Source organism: Hemiscyllium ocellatum, chromosome 25 (assembly GCF_020745735.1).
Source record: "Hemiscyllium ocellatum isolate sHemOce1 chromosome 25, sHemOce1.pat.X.cur, whole genome shotgun sequence".
Taxonomy (NCBI): domain Eukaryota; kingdom Metazoa; phylum Chordata; class Chondrichthyes; order Orectolobiformes; family Hemiscylliidae; genus Hemiscyllium; species Hemiscyllium ocellatum.
In genome coordinates, this window is record NC_083425.1 from 46,394,441 (window position 1) to 46,414,548 (window position 20,108).

Here is a 20,108-nt window from a genome sequence, read left to right on the forward strand (position 1 = left end):
TCAGAACTCGTTTCCTTCTTCCATACCTGCCAACCTTGTCTTGCTAAGGTTCTGCTCAGTGAGTGAGCGCTGCAACTCTTCATTCTTGGTGGTGGCTTCTGACAGCAAGTCTTCCAGCTTGCGGATCTGGGCATCACTGCAAACCTGGCCAGAGAGAATACACAAGGCCTCAGGGACTAGCTAGAATTAACATGCAGCAGCTTTACATGGTTGATCCTAGCCTGCAATATGTAACACATGACAGGAACAAAGGTAAAGTGAAGCTACCTCAACTACTTCTGGTGAATTTGTCACTGAGCTGAGGAGTACGAAGGCAGAGAGGAAAAACATTCTTAAATCAAGGGAGGGGTGGGTTGATGTTTAATGGGGCCTTTAATGCTAAAAGCTGGGCTGCTGTCATTAGGAACAAGGCAAGCCTTCTAAACAGCCTGCCTTAGTATCTGATCACTATTGTCAGTTACATTGCATGCCTGCTTTGTAGGAAAAGCAAAAATTCTAGGCACAACCACGCGTGGTAGCTGTGCATTTAGGAAGGTGGCTAAGTGCACATATTCTCCCAAGCACACGCCTATCTGTGTTAATGCTGCAATCGATTAGGAAGGAACAATTTTCACTGCCTCATAAGAGACAACGATCTTTGGAGTTTGACTCCTCAATAATGGCTTGATTACCAGTACAGCTCTGCTTTTAAGATGCTGCTGTTATGCTCTTGCAGTCATTTGTCATTCTGTATAAATTAACAAGACTGCATTTCACTTCCCAACAAATCTCCACATCGATAGAGATAATTGGACAGCTATCCCATAATTACATCTTGAGCCCAGTTGCTGATAGGATTGTGATTGATTTTACGCATACAACTTATATGCAATTATCCTCCACTCGCTGCTGGAGGAAAAAGTCTGTTTTTATCAGTAGACTCTTGCTCTAGCTTAGAGTTTCTCTTTACCCGAATCCTGCTGCAGTTTCCAAAAGCACTAGTTAAATAATCAATTTGCTGGGGAATAAAGGCAAATATACTGCGGATGCTGGAAATCCAAAACAAAGTGCTGGAGAAACTCTGCAGGTCTGGCTGTGAACTGTCCGCATTGTTAACAGTAACTGTTGGCTGTAGAGATTCTTTTCAAGTTGGCAGAGTGATTCTGCAAATTCTACCGCTTCCAAACCTTAAAGTGCAGAAGCAGGTCATTTGGTCCATCGAGTCCACTCCGACCCAATGAAGAGCATCCTACCCAGACCCACCTCCATACCCTATCTCTGTAACCCTGCATTCCTCATGGCTAATCCATCAAATTTATATATTCCAGAGCACTGTGGGCAAATTACCATGGCTAATCCACTTAGTCTCTACTTCTTTGAACAGTGGGAGAAAAACCAGACCACCCAGAGGAAACCCACGCAGATACGGGGAGAATGTCTGCTTAGAGTTTGTACAATTGCCCAAGGCTGGAATGAACCTGGGTCCCTGGCGCTGAAAGGCAGCAGTGCTAACCACTGAGCCACTGTGCCTCCCTGGACAGTGGACAACACAATGGTGGAAAGAAAGTATTTTGGAGCAAGCAGCGTTGATGAAATAAAGTGGATATGATGAAGAAGAAATGTAGATTGTATATATTTAAAGTTATAGAGTTCAACCAATTTTTAATGAGCTACTGCAATACCTTGACCTTTTGGAGACTGTCGATGGTGAGGCTCATGTTATCTAATTCCAGTTTCATGCTTTGTTTCTCCTTCTCTGTTTTCAATCGTATCCTTTGCAGGCTCTCATACTGCTCGGTTATCTCCACCACTGTGTCCCCATGTTTCTTGCGGAGGGCTGCGGCTGTGGATTCCGACTGCAGGGTTGCCTCCTCAAGTTCACGCCTCAGTCGCAGGAGCTCAGACTCCCTCTTTTTATTCATCTCAATCTCCAAGAGAAAGACCAAAACAAAGACTTTAAAATGTGAGGGATCCCAGCTTCCCCTTGAACTCCATAGTTCCAATCATCTACCATTCTTTGTGTATACAAGTGATTCTTAAAATCTCTCCTGAACAGCCTGGCCCTAATGCTCCAGACTATGCCTCAGAGTTCTAGAATCCCCAACTAGTGGAAATAGTTTATCTGTTGTGATCTTTTGTCATCTCCTGCTTACATGACCCTTGGATAAATGAGCTCAGAAGTATGAGTGTTTTGTGTAAGGGTGGCAAGACATCAAGGAGTGTGGAAGACTGGGAGAATACATAGAAAAGGAGACTCATCTAGACCCTGACTGCAAATCTCAAGATCAATCATCATGTAGACAAGGCCCTGAGTTCGGAACTTGGACGGCCATGTATAGTGATACCTAGGTGCTAGTCAAACAGTTAGCTAATCGTGTGCTCAGTCAGAAAGTTCCAGATGGCCTCCTCCGTCCACAATCGCAACTTCCCTTCCCACGTGGTTGACGATTCCATCCAGTGCATCTCCTCCTCTTCATGCACCACCATCCTTGAATCCCACTCCTCCAAACGCAACAAGGACAGAACCCACCTGGTTCTCACCTTCCACCCCACCAACCTCTTCCTCCGCCACCTCCAACTGGACCCCACCAGAGAGAGATATATTTTCCTCCGCACCCCATTTGCATTCCAAAAAGACCATTCCCTCTGCGACTCCCTCGTCTGGTCCACACTACCCACTCCTGACACCTTTCCTTTCCACGGCAGGAAGTGTAAAACCTGTGCCCACACCACTCCCCTCACCTCCATCCAAGGCCCCAAGGGATCCTTCTACATCTATCAAGAAATTCACCTGTATCTCTACCAATGTCATCTACTGAATCCGTTGCACTCGGCGTGGTCTCCTCTACATCGGGGAGATAGGACGCCTTCTTGTGGATCATTTCAGAGAACACCTCTGGGACACCCACACCCACCAACACCACTGCCCCGTGGCTGAACACCTCAACTCCCCCTCTTACTCTGGCAAGAATGTGCAGGTCCTGGGCCTCCTCCACTGTCAAACCGTTAGCACCCAATGCCTGGAGGAGGAATGCCTTATATTCGGCCTTGGGACCCTGCAACCATACAGAATAAATGTGGATTTCAACAGCTTCCTCATTTCCCCCCCCCGCCCCACATTATCCCAGTCCCAGGCCTCCAAAGTGGCACCATCCTCCAGACCCGTCCAACACTCCCCCCTCTGACCTGTCACCTTCTCCCTCACCTTTATCCATCTATCGCTTTCCCAACTACCTCCCCCCAAACCCCAACCCTCTCCCATTTATTTCTCAGTCCCGACCCACAAGTCTCATTCCTGATGAAGGGCTTTTACCCGAAATGCCGATTCTCCTGCTCTTTGGATATTTCCTGACCTGCTGTGCTTTTCCAGCACCACATTCTTGACTCTGATCTCCAGCATCTGCAGACTTCGCTTTCTCCTAGTTGATTTCAACCACCAATCAACCAAAAGAATGGAAGGAATTTTGTTTCACTCAAATTGAACTTGCTGACGGGCAAAATATTCACCAGATATTCTCCATTCCCAATCCGAAGTGAGAATGGCAGAGACATTGTCAGTTGTTTCCTTGCACTCAACACTCTTCGGAAGATTCCCTTCCTTTGACTCAAAGAAATTATTCCAACTTCCAAGAATAGGAAGTATATGCAAACATGACATTAGTGAGAGAATAGATTGCAATCTATAAAATCCACTCGTGCAAAGAGATATTTTTTATAGACATTTTCTGGTAATGGAGGAACCAGCACAATGGAGACCTTGGTTATTAAAAGAGCAATACGTTTGCCCAGTGACTTAGTATACAGCACAAAGATGTCTAAATGTCACCACTTCTTAAAAAGTTGTGAATCTGTTTACAAAGAAACTCTGATTTTCCAGCACAAATCTTCATCAAGTAGTTTATGATGTCTCTAGTAATCATCCCCTCTCAGAGTGTCAGGGAAAGGGCCATATAAATACATCTGAATCAACCCTGTTAAATAAAAATGAGAATTTAAAAACTGTAATGACCAGCCAATGGAACGTAATGTTGAATTACTACCTGGGATGCAGTTGCTCCACCTGCTTCCTCCAATTTATCAGTCAGATCTTCTAGCTCCCTGGAAAGGTCAGCTCGTTGCTTCTCTACCTGTGAACATAGGAAGCACATTCCGTAGAAACATAGAAACAGGTGCTTTAGGATATGGAGCCCATCAGACCCCCTCCACCATTCAATACCATCATTTCTGATCTGGGCTCCTCACTGCCCATCCCTGAGAAAGTAAATGGCTACCTATCCCAAACTTTACTGCATGTAAGAATATAAAGTCCACAATACCCTGGATGAGCAAATCACAGCCTTTGAATGAAGTAACTTTCTTTCAACTCCCTCAGAAATGATCAGCTCCTTATTCGGAGATTGTGTGCCCATATTGTGAATTCTCTATCAAACTCTCCAGAATCTTGGACACTTCAACAAGGTCACCTGCCTTTCTTCTAAACTTCAGAGGATATGGGTCCAATTCATTCAGTCTCTCATCATGAGACAACCTCTCAACGCAAGGGTCAATGTAATGACTCTTCACCTTCAGTGTTGTTGTATCCTTTCTTAAATAAAGAGATCACACACACTCACAATATCTCAATGGAAATTTTAGTTTTAAAATCATGTTCAACTCAATCAGGAATCATGGATAAGGGCTTTTATGGACATTCACAAAGAGACGTTTCGCAATATTCGAGTTGAAAAATCTAAGTTAATGGGGTCATCCCTGGACACTAAGGATGAAAGGATTTAACACAAGCAGACTTAGAATCGATAATGTGTCAATGGACAACTTAGATTTAATGTTGTTTCAGTTATAGGAAACAGGGTTGTGCATGGGTTTGAGGCCCAGAGATGATTTAATAATTGAAGATAACATCAAAGTACAGCAAAGCTATAGATGTAGAAAATTCAAATCTGGACTGGTTATATTCTTGCTCTTCTAGGCAAAGCTGGTGAGGAATTCACCGACATATCATCTGCTATGTACCAACAGTTTCTAATCTTAAACTTTAGTTACTTTATTTCATTGGCATTAATAAAACTATTGCAGCACCACCTTCTAGTTAATTCATGGGATGCAGGTATCGCTGGCTTTATTGCCCATTTCTAATTGCCCAGAGGGCAGTTAAGAATAATAATAAGACACAATAAACAAGGTCAAACTTCCCTCGACAGCCCCTGCTGAGCATAATCCATTTGTGCGTTTCTGGAATTTGTCCAAAATGTTCATGCTGAGATTGCACAGCAATACGTATCGAATGCTACATGTAAGCCAGATCAGGTAAGGAGGCCTGTTTCCTTCCCCAAAGGCTGTGTGTAATCAAGATGGGTTTTTCAACAACTGACAGTGTGGTTATCATTAGATTCTTAACTCCAGACTTATGAATTCAAATTCCACTACTGGCATGGCAGGGTTTGAACGCACATCTCCAGAACATTACCTGGATCTCTGGATGAACAGTGTAGCTAAGATATCAGTAGGCCATCACCTTCCATTTAACACAGGGTTTAACTAAATAAAATTAAACATGATTAAAATGACTATTTTAAACAGGCAAGTCTGTTATATGCTACATTTTGTTCAATATTGACAATACAAAGGACTTTGTAACTCAGGTGTCGTGGCACGTTTAGGTTCCTGGAATACTAGAGAGAACATAACCTCTACTTCCTGGTGAGGAGGAAATACAGAGTGACAGGAAAATACAAGATGAAATATATCCCGCAGGAACTAAGACAGTGCAATCTCAGCATGAACATTTGGCTGACTTGCAAAAAAACAAATGGATTCTGCTCAGTAGGGATGTTTGGCACAGTTATTAAGGCAAATGTGAGCTTGTTTATTGTGTCTTCCTATTCATGAAATGTTCAGAGGACAACATCTTTAAATGAATATTCCAGTCATGTTTGTTTATTTGGACATACAAATACATTATTCACTTAACAGGATGTAAGTAAGTGAATATACAAGGATTGTTTATTTACATTAACAAATGAGATGTTACGAGGATAATGGCTGAGTGGATATCAAGATAATCCTTGTTTATTTTGAAAGATACATGAGCTTATCAAAGATTTCTGAACATTTTTGTAGGGGCCATGAGTTTCAGTGATATAGGAGGTTGAGGAAGTGTGGGAAGTAGAGAGCTGAGGAGGCTATGGTGGGATGTTGATATAGGGTCAGGGTGAGTAAGCTAGAATGATGGCATGGTACAGTTTGGGTGCATTGATGGGTGGGGGGACTATGCAGATGAGATCAATCATGGAGGAAAAGGTATTAATTGGTCAAATGAGGCACATTACAGGGGTCAGCCCAATGCCACTGTATTACCCTTCTTCAGGTAAGCATGTCAGGTGCTAGTCTGCAACACTACGTCACCTCATTGAGGAAGGGATACCTTGATTAAAGTGCCAGATCTCTCAATTTGAACCATCAGGTGAATTGTCTGGCTGCTGGGTTCTACCCTCTGCCTTTACTTTGAACTCTCCTACTTCCTCTTGTGCTGGGCCCCAGACATTGAGCTGGCTGGTCAGAGTCCAGATACTATGCATATGTAAATAAAGGACTAGGAGAAAGTGAAGACTGCAGATGATGGAGATCAGAGTCAAAAACAAGTGTGGCGCTGGAAATGCACAGCAGGTCAGGCAGCATCTGAGGAGCAGGAGTGTTGATGTTTTGGGCATAAGCCCTTCATCCTGATGCTCCTTGGATGCTGCCTGACCTCCTGTGCTTTGATAGTGTCACAGTTTTTGACATGTAAATAAAGGGTGACTTGGTGACAGGATTCTGGCCTTTGGTTTATGGTTCCATGGGCGCTCCCTGGAAAAGGCAGCAGCTCTCCTACTGGCTACAGGCACCCCCTGATGTCTCAAGAAGATTCTGCTCCAGCTGACAGAGACAGATCATAGCTACTAGGATGCCAACCGGACCCTACCTTTCAACACATAACCTGGTTCCCAGTGAAATGAAGTTACTTCTCACGCAATGACAGAATGTTCAGCTTTCTAAATGATAACAGCAGAATAACTGAAGATGCTGACTGCAGAGGATAGTCTTCACAAAGCTAGAGCTGCATCATAGTGTTACAGTGCCAGTTGAGACTCTGATCTTTGTTACAATCCAGTTCAAGACCAGGAATGTTTATTGAACAAGTCTACTAAAATCCCAGTTTCTTACTCAACAACTAAAGCCACAGATTAAGGGCTACGGGGAGAATGCAGGTAAATGGAGTTGAAATGCCCATCAGCCATGATTGAATGGCGGAGTGGATTCGATGGGCCAAATGACCTTACTTTCACTCCTATGTCTTATGGGCTTATTCCACAAGTGCAAACAACAGGTGCAAGAGCCAATAAAGCAACTGGTTAACACAATCCATTTTATCACTGATTCTCCAGTATTAAATTGAAGTCAACATGAATTACGTACGGTGGAACATTTAACAAATTGCACATTCAATGGTTGACATCTCCTGAATCTCTCCGCAATGGAGTCAGGTGTTACTAGGGGACATAGCTTTAAATTAAGGGGTGGTAGGTATAGGACAGATGTTAGGGGTAGATTCTTCACACAGCGGGTTGTGAGTTCATGGAATGCCCTGCCCGTATCAGTGGTGAACTCTCCTTCTTTATGTTCATTTAAGCGGGCATTGGATAGGCATTTGGAAGTTATTGGGCTAGTATAGGTTAGGTAGGACTCGGTCGGCGCAACATCGAGGGCCGAAGGGCCTGTACTGCGCTGTATCCTTCTATGTTCTATGTTCTATGTTCTAAACCTCCCAGAGATCAGTTATCACTGAGAATCATAAAAATACTTCAACAAGTTTATTTGGAAGTACTAACTTTTGCAGGGCTGCTCCTACAACCACCTGATGAAGCAGCAGCGCTCCGGAAGCTAGTGCTTCCAAATAAACCTGTTGGACTATAACTTGGTGTCATGTGATTTTTAACTTTGTACACCCTAATCCAACACCGGCGTCTCCAGATCATTAAAATAGTTTAACACTTTGTCTTCCTCTCGAGCTCCTCTCTTTCCAACTGCTGGTGTGATCTCCAAATTCCATATGGAATATTCTCAACTGAAAACCAAACGATTCTACATCTCTCTCAAGTCGAGACTTCTTGGTCGTTATTTGCAGCTGAGCTGGGTTACTACGCAGTCCACGTACCCCTGTATTGCTTGGCCACACTGTAGCATCTGAACACAGGCCCACTCCCTGTGCTGCCAACTTTTGCTCCTGAGCTCCAATTAGCTGCCCCAAGGAAATGACTGCTCCTGGGTTCCAAGGTTCCATGCTCAGAAGCATGAAACTAGCAATGAAGCTAGGCTCGCAGCTCTCTCAGCAGCACGTGGTCACATGGGCCTCATGTTCTGAAATCCCAACCCAGTGTTTGGATTTCCATGGCCTCTATGATGAGCTACTCTGAGCTTGTGCAATCTCTCCTCACCCCTGCTTCTGTGAACCACTCCAACAGTACATATTAGAAAACAGAGGACAACATGCTTTTGTAACCTTTCAATGCACACTGGCAGGGTAAGACACGAAGCAAAGGAACTACAGATGCCTTGCCACCAACCTGCACTTGGAAACTTGCCCCCAAGTTGCGATCAGACATTAGCTACTATTTTACATCAAATTATCTCATGAATGATGGGTTGGTGCTGTGTGACTAACCGTAAAAACAGAACACTTCCTGATGTAGCCTTAAGCCATCTCAGTAAACATACTTCTGAAAAAAAGACCCATAAATTTGAGATTCCCATGTAATCGCTTTGCAATTCTCAACAGGAAGAAATATGTGCCCGTACAGATCCTGAGAAGACAGTTGCCTTCAAAGCCAGATTTCCATACATTCCTCAAACTGTGGTTATCTTTCCCTTTATTAAACATCATGTTTCTGTCAAAATATAGTTTCTTCAATTGCTTGTGATCTGCTAAAATAAATCTGTTCTCCTTAGTGAATTAATGCAGCATATTCCAGACCAGATGGATCTCAGGAACAATCATCCATTTGGGCAAAGTTGGCAAGTATTCTTCCAAAATGGTAATCTGAAGTGGTAACAGTGGCTTCAGTATTCCCAGTGGACAGGAGGGAAAATCTCCGTTTTATTCCTGACTGCTAAACAGTTACCTAAAGGTGCAGGCAGCTCAATACAGGACAACATCAGACCCTGTTCTGATGGCATTCAATGGCTGACCATCTTGGCAAAACTTATTTGATTTATTAAGTCATGTGATGAGAGTGTTGCTGGCTGGGTCAGTGTTTACTGTCTGCTCCCATTTGCCCTTGAGAAGATGGTGCTGAGCTGCCTCCCTGAAATGCTGTGGTCCATCAGTTTGTAGCTGAACCCTCAGTTGGTTGGGTTTCCAGAAGATGATGCTGACAAGGAAGGGCTGCAAATGGGTTAAGGGCACACTACAGTGAGTGAACCTCAAGCTCTGAAGAGATGTGGGTTAAAAATGAGGTCTGCAGATGCTGGAGATCACAGCTGCAAATGTGTTGCTGGTCAAAGCACAGCAGGCCAGGCAGCATCTCAGGAATAGAGAATTCGACGTTTCGAGCATAAGCCCTTCATCAGGAATCTTTCGAGCATAAGCCCTTCATCAGGATGAAGGGCTTATGCTCGAAACGTCGAATTCTCTATTCCTGAGATGCTGCCTGGCCTGCTGTGCTTTGACCAGCAACACATTTGCAGAGATGTGGGTTAAATAACAACTGCCAGTGAGTAACAAGTATGACCAGACAGTGATGGGAAGAACATCTACCTGGCTGTAGATCTACCTACCTGTAGACTCCTGGCTGGTCTATCCTTTGAAAACTTGAAGTCATCCAGAGGTTGGCTGTCCATGTCTCAACTCCCATCCCCTCTCACCCTTGCACTCAGTGACCAAACAAAAAAAGGCTCTTGGTCACGAAACATCTTGGTTTTGACAATTTCACTCCTGCTTACAATTCTTCTGTGACCTCACTCCTCCCCAACTCTGTTCCCTCTTCCAGATCCACAGGCATACATGCGCTGCTCTCACTGTCATTTCTTGTGCCTCTTTAATTTTATTCATTTCACCAACAGTGGATATGCTGAGGCCCCAAACCTTGGGAATCCCCATTCAAGACAATCCTTCAAACTCATCACTTTGACTAAATATTTGGTCATCTGACTTACCATGTCCTTTAAAGGGAGAGGTGCTGTACATTGTTTAACAATGCAAACGTGTAGAACCTTGGGATGTTTCATTGCTTTGACGTAGGTTGGGACATTTCTCCACTTTTAAGGTGCTATACAAATAGGTTGTTGTCATTCCACTTTCACAACATGCTGATCCTTATTTCAATAGACCAAGTTCCACATATGCCTTTCCCCACTTAAATACATACCAGGAAGTGAGCCTCTATAGCAGCTTTGGACTCACTTTCTGAAGAGAAACCCTTAAGTCAAATACCTCAGGCCCGTGCACACCACCTTCAATCAACAAAACGACCTTCCTTAGTCCCCTAGCAGGACGGTAGAGCTACATTTTAGTGCATGTTCCTGGAACCTGGTTTTGCTTAAATTACAGGATGTAAATGATTAACAGAATTATTGAGCACAAAACTAGGTTTAGAAAGTGGGGAGCTGGTTTTTATATCACATTTGTTTTATACTGAGATCACAGCAAATGATATACTTTGAGGTACATGGGCAGCATGGTGGCCCAGTGGTTGGTACTGCTGCCTCACAGCATCAGGAACCTGGGTTCAATTCCAGCCTTGGGCAACTGTGTGTGAAGTTTGCACATTCTCCCTGTGTCAGCGTGGGTTTCCTCTGGGTGTTCTGGTTTCCTCCCACAGTCCAAAGATGTGCAGGTTAGGTGAATTGACTAAGCTAAATTGCCCAGTCTTCAGGGATTTTTAGATGAGGTGCATTAGTCAGAGGAAATGTAAAAGTAACAGGGTAGGGGCACGAGTCTGGGTGGGATAGTCTTCGGAGGGTCTGAACTGTATGGCCGGTTTCCACACTGCAGAGATTCTATGAGGTGTTGAACAAGATGCTGCTTCACAATCAGCTGTTTTGTACATCGTAAAACATCCACTTTCAGGCCCTCCCAGTTAGTTTCACCAGTCACTTGAGATGCACTTAGATATTGACATAATGCAACTGTGTGAAGAAACTCACTCTGACCTATAGGAGAGGTGATGGCCCAGAGATTTTACCAGTTAACTATTAACCCAGAGACCCAGGTCACATTCTAGGATTTATGTAGCAGTGGAAGGCATTTAAATTCAATAAAAATCTGGAATTAAAAAATTAATGCTGACCATGAAACCATTGTCAATTGTCAGTAAAACCCATCTGGTTCTTGAAAGTCCTTTAGGGAAGAAAACTTGTCCCAACCTGATTTGGACTACGTGACTGCAGACCCACAGCAACTGCCCCAGTTAGGGATGAATAATAAATGCTGGTGATGCCCACATGAATAAAAGAAAATACTGAACACTATAGCACATGGCCAGTGTTATCCTTAATCACAACCTCATTCTGAGTGTAAAACATTCAGACAGGAAACATGACAACGCCAGTACAGACTAACGTACAGCCACTTATAAAGATATACCTAAGTATTGACATTAGCTGATACAACATCATCATTAAAACAGGTGAAGAATACGGCTTTAATTTGATGACTACGCCTACGTTTTATCACAATTCAGATTATTGATTGGTGTCTCCTAATAATGTTTCACAAAGGATCCCTCAGATCCAGGTCAGATTTGGAAACAGTCCCAAATGACCAATGTCTGTTTGCACTCAGTTCTGAGCAGCACTGCTTGATGCTGGTATGCCACTGTGCCTTTCTGAGCATCTCTCATTTCGTGCTAGAAGCTACACAAGGTGGAAGGTAGCTATGTAACAAGCTCCCTGGCCCTATCTGAAGTTCTCACCATTTCTTACTGTTGACAGTGACCTAATCTGCCAATCAGCTAATGACTGCCTGTGTCAACGTTTCAGACACTTGTGACCCTCAAACAGAAACCATTTTGACATATATTCCGAGACATGTCAGAAGTGAAGTGCTGAAAGAGGTAAGTGTGACTGTAAAATACTGCGTGGTTTCAGTAACAGGAGGCTGACTGAGAAGCCTAACACCATTAGCAATTTTTGCCTTGCCCCAAGTAACCAAAAACATAGGAACAGGAGTAGCCTGTTCATCCCTACAAGCCGATTTCACTGTCTAACTAGGTCAGTGCGGTCTATATTTAACTCCAACTATTCCCACTTTGTTCTGTGATCCATAAATCTATCAAAATAAAAATTTTGTAAAAATCTATCAAGTTTGACATTTTCCATTGACCCATAGTCACTCAGGTTTTCCAACAGGAGACACAAGCTGCAGAATTCCACATACACTTTAAATAAAGAAGTGATGCTGGACTTCACCAGAAAACATTCTAGCTCTATGCTAAAGCAGATTGCTCTTGTTCAGTTTCTCTGCACCACAGGAAATAGCTTCCCTGTATCTGCAATGTCAAATCTTCTAATCAACTGGACAACTTCAATGAGATCATCCCTCTATCCATCATATTTAAGGTTATTCAAAGTAACTACACAACCATTGCTCGGAATGGGATCTAGAGAGAGAATGAAAGGTGAATGGAATGTCATATTATCACGCTTCCACTAGCAGAGAGAAATCACCAGAATTTCTATTGCAATGTTTCTCACAAAACCAGAGTCTTCCACAATAGGGTGGAGCAAAAGGCCACCTTCATTTTGCATTAGCTACAAGATGTGTTTAAAATGCTAAATAAAAACCAAAAAGAATCTTGGATGCTGGAAATCGGAAACAAAAACAGAAATTGCTGAAAAAGGTTCAGCAAATATGGCAGCATCTGTGGAGTGAAATCAAAGTTAGCGTTACAGGTCCAGCGACCCTTCCTCAGAACAGTTCTTATTAGTGTTTAAAAGACTTCTGGATTTGTTGTAAAAATTGAACATGCAATGTTCTGATGAAGCAAATAGCACACAGCAGAAATGCAGTCATGGTCTTGAGTGCCATGAATCAGAAAGTTGTGGGATCAAGTCCTGCTCCAGACACTTAAATCCATAATCCAGGCCATAATATTCTCAGGACAGTAGAGTTGGAATGTTACTATTTTCAAGAGGTCATCTTTGGAGTGGACAATAAACTGTTGTAATTTAAAAAAAACAGGCCTGTCTATTGTGTTAAATACGTATCAATGCCACATTAATCGCATACAATCACTTGGCAGGTTTGAGTAGGGGACAGCTCACCCCACTGCTTGGCTAGCTGCAGGAGAAAATTTCAAGAGCAGCTAGCAAACTTGCCCTGATGCACTGACAAACAGTATCCATCAACCAAACCATAAAGTAGATTGCCTGATCATTATCCCATTGGAGTTTTGTGGGTACATTCTATTTGTAATTCCTACCTGTAAAATAAAAATTCCTGTGCTTTTTCAAAGTATTTTAAAGGCTGCAAAACTCTTTGGAAAAGTTGTTCTACAAATGGAAATCTTTCTTACATGAAGGCACAAAGACGCCCTTTGACTTAACTATGCTCACCCAATCTATCAGATATTGCATTTGCACATACTGCCCTCAGACACAGCTTGCTGTACTGACTGCTGAAGAGACAAAAGAAACTCTGCGGCAGGTTCCAGGAAATGCCTGGGAACTGTTGCCCAACTCCAGAGGATATTTCTGTCGGATTATTTTGTAGGGTGGGAATATTTTGTTGCTCTCAGAGGTTGGGGTGAGGATGATGATACACCTCCTTGAACCCCTTTGCAACAAATATCCATGTCACTCAGGTTTTAGTGGAACTTCTTTGCACAATAAAAAAGGACCTGCAGTTTACAGGACCTTTGGGAATATAATTTGAAAGGAGCTCACTTTGTGGAATTTAATGCTCAGTCAACCTAAATACATTTTAGCAGAACTGCATGATTTTAGATTCAGCAGAAATCCTGGCCAATATTTTACCCAATACCTCACACCAGAAAGGGGAGAAGATTCGGATGCAGTTTTTGCTCAAAACACAAAGGTCTTACAGAAAATGTAATTTAATGCTTCAGGCAATCATAAATTTTCGGAAATAATAAAGGAGTACTACAAATTCCATCTCTTCTACAAACACCTGTTAGAAGTGTAACAAAATATAGTGTAGACAGTTTCTTTCCTGTCAAACCCTGTGTTATCTCACCTCAGCACTACGACAGAAGATTAAAAAAGATCACTTGCATTATGACAAATCGAGCAACATGAAAGTAGCCTTGGTTTTAGCTCCAGGAGAAAGTTTGCCTGAGGCTAACCTTTCAAGTAGCACACATTAGGTGATAAATATTTCCTGTCTATGCCTAACTGAGCTCACAGGACACTTTGGTCAGAGGCACTGATCGATTGCTGTAATTAAACACTGGAATGTGCTTAAGATGCTATACCCCAGTAATCAAAAGGCAAAAAGATAAGATAAATGAGGAATCTTTCTCCAGTTAACTCCACTTTCAGGGCTTAATCCAAGACATACTAGGCCTACTAAAGGTTGAATCAACTTCATTCCGGTTGACCGTTATGTGTAACAAAATCTACAGGCGTGTGACACACGCAGTTTGATTTCCTTCATGGAAAAGTTAGATATCCAGCAACAGTCTAGAAGTGGAATGAAGATTCAGAGTTCCTGGTCTTCCAGCAACAGCTGGAACAATTCAAACCAATATAGTTTAAAGAAACTTAAATATTGCACATTCAGAACCATAAATGCAGACTAAATTACATTACCTCCAACAGTTGTGTCGCCATAGAAACCATATTGCACCAGTGTCCAAAGAGATGTGGCAAGGTCGGGTGAGTTAAGCCTATACCCGTTAGAGCTTAGACAAATAACATGCAATCTTATTGAAACTTAACGGGCATCATTTTCCCTCTTTCGTGCTGCTAAGAGAGCTATCAAGAAAGGGAAATGATAAAGAGAAAAGGGAAGAGGAGTCATATCGCACATGAAACGTTGTTTCTCTCTCCAGCAATGTTGACAGAGCTGCTGAGTTTCTCCAGCACTTTGACTTTATTATAAATAATGGGGCGAGTTGGCTCTGCAAGAAACTCATGGTCTTTTTGCCTCCCTCAACAATTAAGTGCTGGTTAGAAGGTCCTTCAGGAGACTCTCAACTCATCAGCAATTAAGGTTAAAAAAAGATTAAATACGAAGTCTTCAAAATAGGGTGGTGCTAGCTTGTTATTTATATTTGTCATAAGTTACTTATGCTTTATATTTAATATTGTTTTTCAAACTTGAGCTTGAAGGATTGTAGATACCTTGATTGATATTATTAAAGAAAGAAGTCAAAGGACAGATATTGGAATTTTCTTTGTTTAAATGAGGCATTGTTGGACGTCACACATCCAGTGATAATTGTTTCACGGAGAACCCCTACCCGAGTTTACAACTATCAATTTCTAATTTCTGCTTTGGATACTGTTTAGAGTATTTTATAACCAGCCTGTCGAGAGGGAGGAGCTCCTGTTCAGCTATCCCCTTTCTGAAAGCATTTGTCATCGTGAGTCCAGTGTGAAGCCTCACTATCCTCTTGGAAAGTGACTGAGAGACTTCTCACTATAGGGTGGTTGCACAAGATCCCAGAGTCAGCTGCCTATGTTTGGTGACACCTGTCTACAACGGCCAGACTGACAGCACTAGAACATTCCGCTCCTTAGCCTGGTTTCCTTCAAGACCTATCCATGATTGGCTGAAAAAAGTATCTTTTTCTCAGAATGAATCTCTGAAGACAGTTCCTCCTCCTGTATTTTTGGTTTGATTGTGTACGTGCTTTGGGTATTTCTATACTTTCATTTTTCAAACTGTATTAATGAGATTTAGGTCCCTGTCGAGCAAGTCTCATTCTCAATTTAATAACTTTTTTTTATTAAAGAAACATGGTTGATGGATATTAACGGATAAAAATGATCAAATTAGCCATTTTGTTAACTGGGTAAAACATTCAAATTGATGGTGTGACTGAAGTGAGATACAGTGTAATACACTACCTAACATGCTTGTGCACCCCCCTCCCCCCAAACATAGAAAAAGTGGAAAATTCTGCTCATAAGCTCCACTGGAGACTTACCAAGGTGTATGCTGTGAGGTTAAGACCATAAGACATAGGAGTGGAAATAAGGCCATTCGGCCCATCGAGTCCACTCTGCCATTCAATCATGGCTGATGGGCATTTCAACTCCACTTACCCGCATTCTCCCCGTAGCCCTTAATTCCTCCAGACATCCAGAATCTATCAATCTCTGATAGGTTGCTCTTTTCTAGCAAGAGCAACAACAACTAGGGGGTACCGTTTAAAAGTTGGGGGTCTCCAGTTAAGAATGAGATGAGAAGAAACATTTTCTCTCCTCGCGTCGCCAGCCTGTAGAACCCTTTTCCATAGTGTGTGGAGGCTGTGAAATTGAATTTATTCACAAATAAGTTTGTTAATTTTGTTTTAATGATAAGGGAGCCAAGGGTTCAGGAGGGCAGACAGCAAGATGGACTTGAGGCAACAGTCACATGATCTTGCTGAATGGCACAACAACCCTGATGGGCCAAATGATTCACTGCTGTAAGTGACTGCTTGGTTCTTGTGAAATCCAGGACAAGATAGATCTGGCTTATCAAGCAGAATGGAGGCTGAAAGTCTACGGTTTAGCCAGTGCATGCAGACGGACTACATGGGGGGGTGCCCATGGAGGTCAGCATGGCGATTAATACTGCTGCCTCAGTGCCAGGGACCTGAATTCAATTCCACCCTTGGGCGACATGTCTGTGTTGAGTTTGTAAATTCTCCATGTCTACATGGATTTCCTCCCACAGTCCAAAGATGTGCGAGTTAGATGGCTTGGCCATGCTAAATTGCAGGCCAGGTGGAGTAGCCATGGAAAATGCAAGGTTATCAGGATAGGGTTGGTGGGGTGGGTCAAGGTGAGATGCTCTTTAGAGGGTTGGTTTGGACTTGATGGTTCAAAAGGCCTGATTCCACAGTAATACTGTAATTTCAAACCCATCACATACGAAAGAATTGCAAAAAGGCACATTTCTGATGACTGCATACCACATCACATCATGCAGGAAGATGTGCAGATAGAAGATTTATGTCAAAAACACTACAGCTGATTGCAGGTACGCAATTGCAAGCTTTGAAGGACACCACATGCCTACATCTCCAGTATGGATCGTCTTTCTAGTGTAGTTTCCAGTGAACCGAATCTAAATGCAACAAATCCGAAAGGGCAGCTAACTCATCATATGGTAAAATGACTTGCACTCAGAGCCACTCTGCATAAAGCATACCATGAAACGTACTCAGTTCAGGGTAAATCTCAATTCTGACACACCTTTGCAAACTAACAAGTGCACAGTAAATAAATCTCAAAAGCAACAGCTAGAAACCACTCCAAATTCAGAAATGATACTATCTTGTTTTTAATAAGAGTTAAATATGCTGCTAAAAGAAATCACTTGTGCAGTACTTTGAGATGTTTTGATGTGTTAAGTGCAAGCATAATGTAAAAATTGGTTTTGCTTAGCATTTACTTATTTTGGTGAGTACTTTGTTCAAGGGAACAAGGGCAGAGGGAGAAAGGAATGGAAGGATGCATTGATTGGATGGAAGGACATTAATGGCAAGCATAAACACTACCATAGATCATTGGAGACTGTTTCTATGCTGTAAATTCAATACAATTCTAATAATAACCATCAATTCTTCTTGCACCTTACATGTAAATAGAACCTGCTTTCGTTAAGATTCAAACTGGCGTTTGTGCAAAGAGTCATACAGCACGGAAACAGACCCTTCAGTACAACCAGTCCATGCCGAACATAATCACAAACTAAACTAGTCCCACCTGCCTGTTCCTGACCAATATCCCTCCAAGGCAAAAGTGAGTACTGCAGGTGCTGGAGATTAAAGTCAAGAGTATCGAGCTGTAAAAGCACAGCAGGTCAGGCAGCATCCGTGGAGCAGGAGAATCTACATTTCCTGATGAAGGGCTTTTGCCGAAATGTCAATTCTCCTGCTCCTAGGTTGCTGCCTGACCTGCTGTGCTTTTCCAGCACCACACTCTTGACCCATAGCCCTCCAAACCGTTCCCATTCACATACTTATCCAACTGTCTTTAAAACATTGTAATTGTGCCACACCCACCACTTCCTCAGGAAGTTCATTCCACACGTGAAGCACGTTCAGTGTAAAAATCTCTCTCCTCTCACCATAAATAAAATGCCCCCTAGTCTTGAAATCTCCCACCCTCCGGAAAAGACACCTACCATTAACCCCAACTATACCCCTCATGATTTTATAAACTTCTGTAAGGTCACCTCTCAACCTCCTATGCTCCAGTGAGAAAAGGTCCCAGCCTCTCTTAATAAGGGAATTCTACAGAATTTAAATTCCAACATTGCATCTAAAGGCAACCTGGAGGCAACGTGCTTCTAGTAACAAACGCTGTTTCTCCCAACCTTGCCAGAGATGAATCAGGAACCAAGGCATTCTTAACCAGGTCTTGGCAATGCTTCTGGACTGCTTTCCACATTATGTGCCCATGTGGACCCTGTCTCAAAGGTGACACATCAGCAATTGAGCATGCGTGACCTCAAGTGGCTGCCATTTTACTCGTGCGCCAATTCAAATGCTGCCATGCTGACTGAACTGAAAGAAATCCCGACAGTAGCATGTTTTAGAAATTCTTCCAGTGAAAGCATTTCCAACTGTAAAAACACATTTTACAATAGCTCTCATTTTGGTTTGCCAGATTGAGCTGGGCCAGCACTTCAACAGAGCGGTGCCAGAGGCCAGAAACCTGTCTCAGCTACTGAAATACTACTGCAAAGAAATTGTTATTTATACAGCATGCTTCACAACCTCAGGGTGTCCCCGAGCGTTTCCAAGCCAATTATGTACTTTTGAAATGTAGTCACTCTCGTAATGTAGAGAAATAATGATTACGTTTTGCAAAACAAACTGATGGTTTCACTTTTTTTCGTGCATTCAAGGAAATGGAAAAATCTTCCAGTCACGGTAGCTCAGGTTAGAATTCAACATTTGTAATAGTAGAGCACCTGGCGCAGCCATAACAAAGAAAAACTTCCATTTGCAAACCTTTCTACAAGCTCAGAATGTCTCAAAGTGCTTTAAAGCCAACTAAATACCACACAAACACTTACACGGTGGGGAAAAAACTGCGGATGCTAGAAATCAGAAACAAAAGCAGAAATTTGCTGGAAAAACTCAGCAAGTCTCGCTGTATCTGTGCAGAGAAAGCAAACTTAAAAGTTTCAAGTCCAAAGCTAAAGTTTCTTCAACCGGAACTTCTGTTAACTCTGCTTTCTCTCCACAGAGAGACCTGTCTGAGTTTAATTTCTACAATGTAGAAAATCCTGCAGTCAACTCGCACAAAGCAAAGAGCCACTAATCTCCATGAGGCAGTAACCATATAATCTGTTTGGGAGATGTTGGTTGAAGGATACAGCTTAGCCAAGCAATTAGAAAGAACAGTCACCTCCTTATTGAATTGTGTCCAGGATCATTGATGTCTGCCACTTAGCATGGACAAAAACTTTGGTTTAATTTCACAAGGTATGAATGCCAATAGTGCAAAACATCTCCCGAGCTGCAATGGTTCATGATGCAGAAGATTCAGTTGTGGCTTTCCAAAGATAATCAATTAAGCATCTGAAAAGAATAAACCATGGAGGGACAAACCTCCAAAAGCAGGAAAAGTGAAAAGATTTCATTTCTCCTTTGTCAATGCTAATTGTAATCTCATGAGTACCACTTCAGTTGATAATAGGCTGCTTCAGAGTAGACTGATGATGGACTGTGATATTGTCAGAAAAGCTCAAGGCTACTTTCAACAGTTTAATTACACTAGAAAAATTCTTCCAACGTGATTAAAATCCAAAAACATGATTGTTTCTGTGACACAGTTTCTATATTAGAAGAGGTTCTATTTCTCTATGCAGTATGGATTGTAGAACAGTGAATATCCCCTTAATCCTTCTTAAAAGAAGTCAACTCACAGATTTTTTATGCTTATTATTTTAAATTCAACAGATCAAT

General features: G+C 42.3%; 1 protein-coding gene across 15 annotated transcripts in view; it reads right to left on the reverse strand.

The window, feature by feature from the left end:
- Nucleotides 1-20,108, reverse strand: part of LOC132827667 (myosin-16) — a 289,190-nt gene that overhangs the window by 59,522 nt on the left and 209,560 nt on the right. For all 15 annotated transcript variants that reach the window (XM_060844286.1, XM_060844285.1, XM_060844290.1 and 12 more), the window contains 3 exons: nucleotides 4,020-4,106; nucleotides 1,662-1,907; nucleotides 27-144 (listed from right to left, as the gene is read on the reverse strand). In XM_060844286.1, the coding sequence (XP_060700269.1) occupies nucleotides 27-144; nucleotides 1,662-1,907; nucleotides 4,020-4,106 (451 nt within the window). The remainder of the gene's footprint in view (nucleotides 1-26; nucleotides 145-1,661; nucleotides 1,908-4,019; nucleotides 4,107-20,108) is intronic.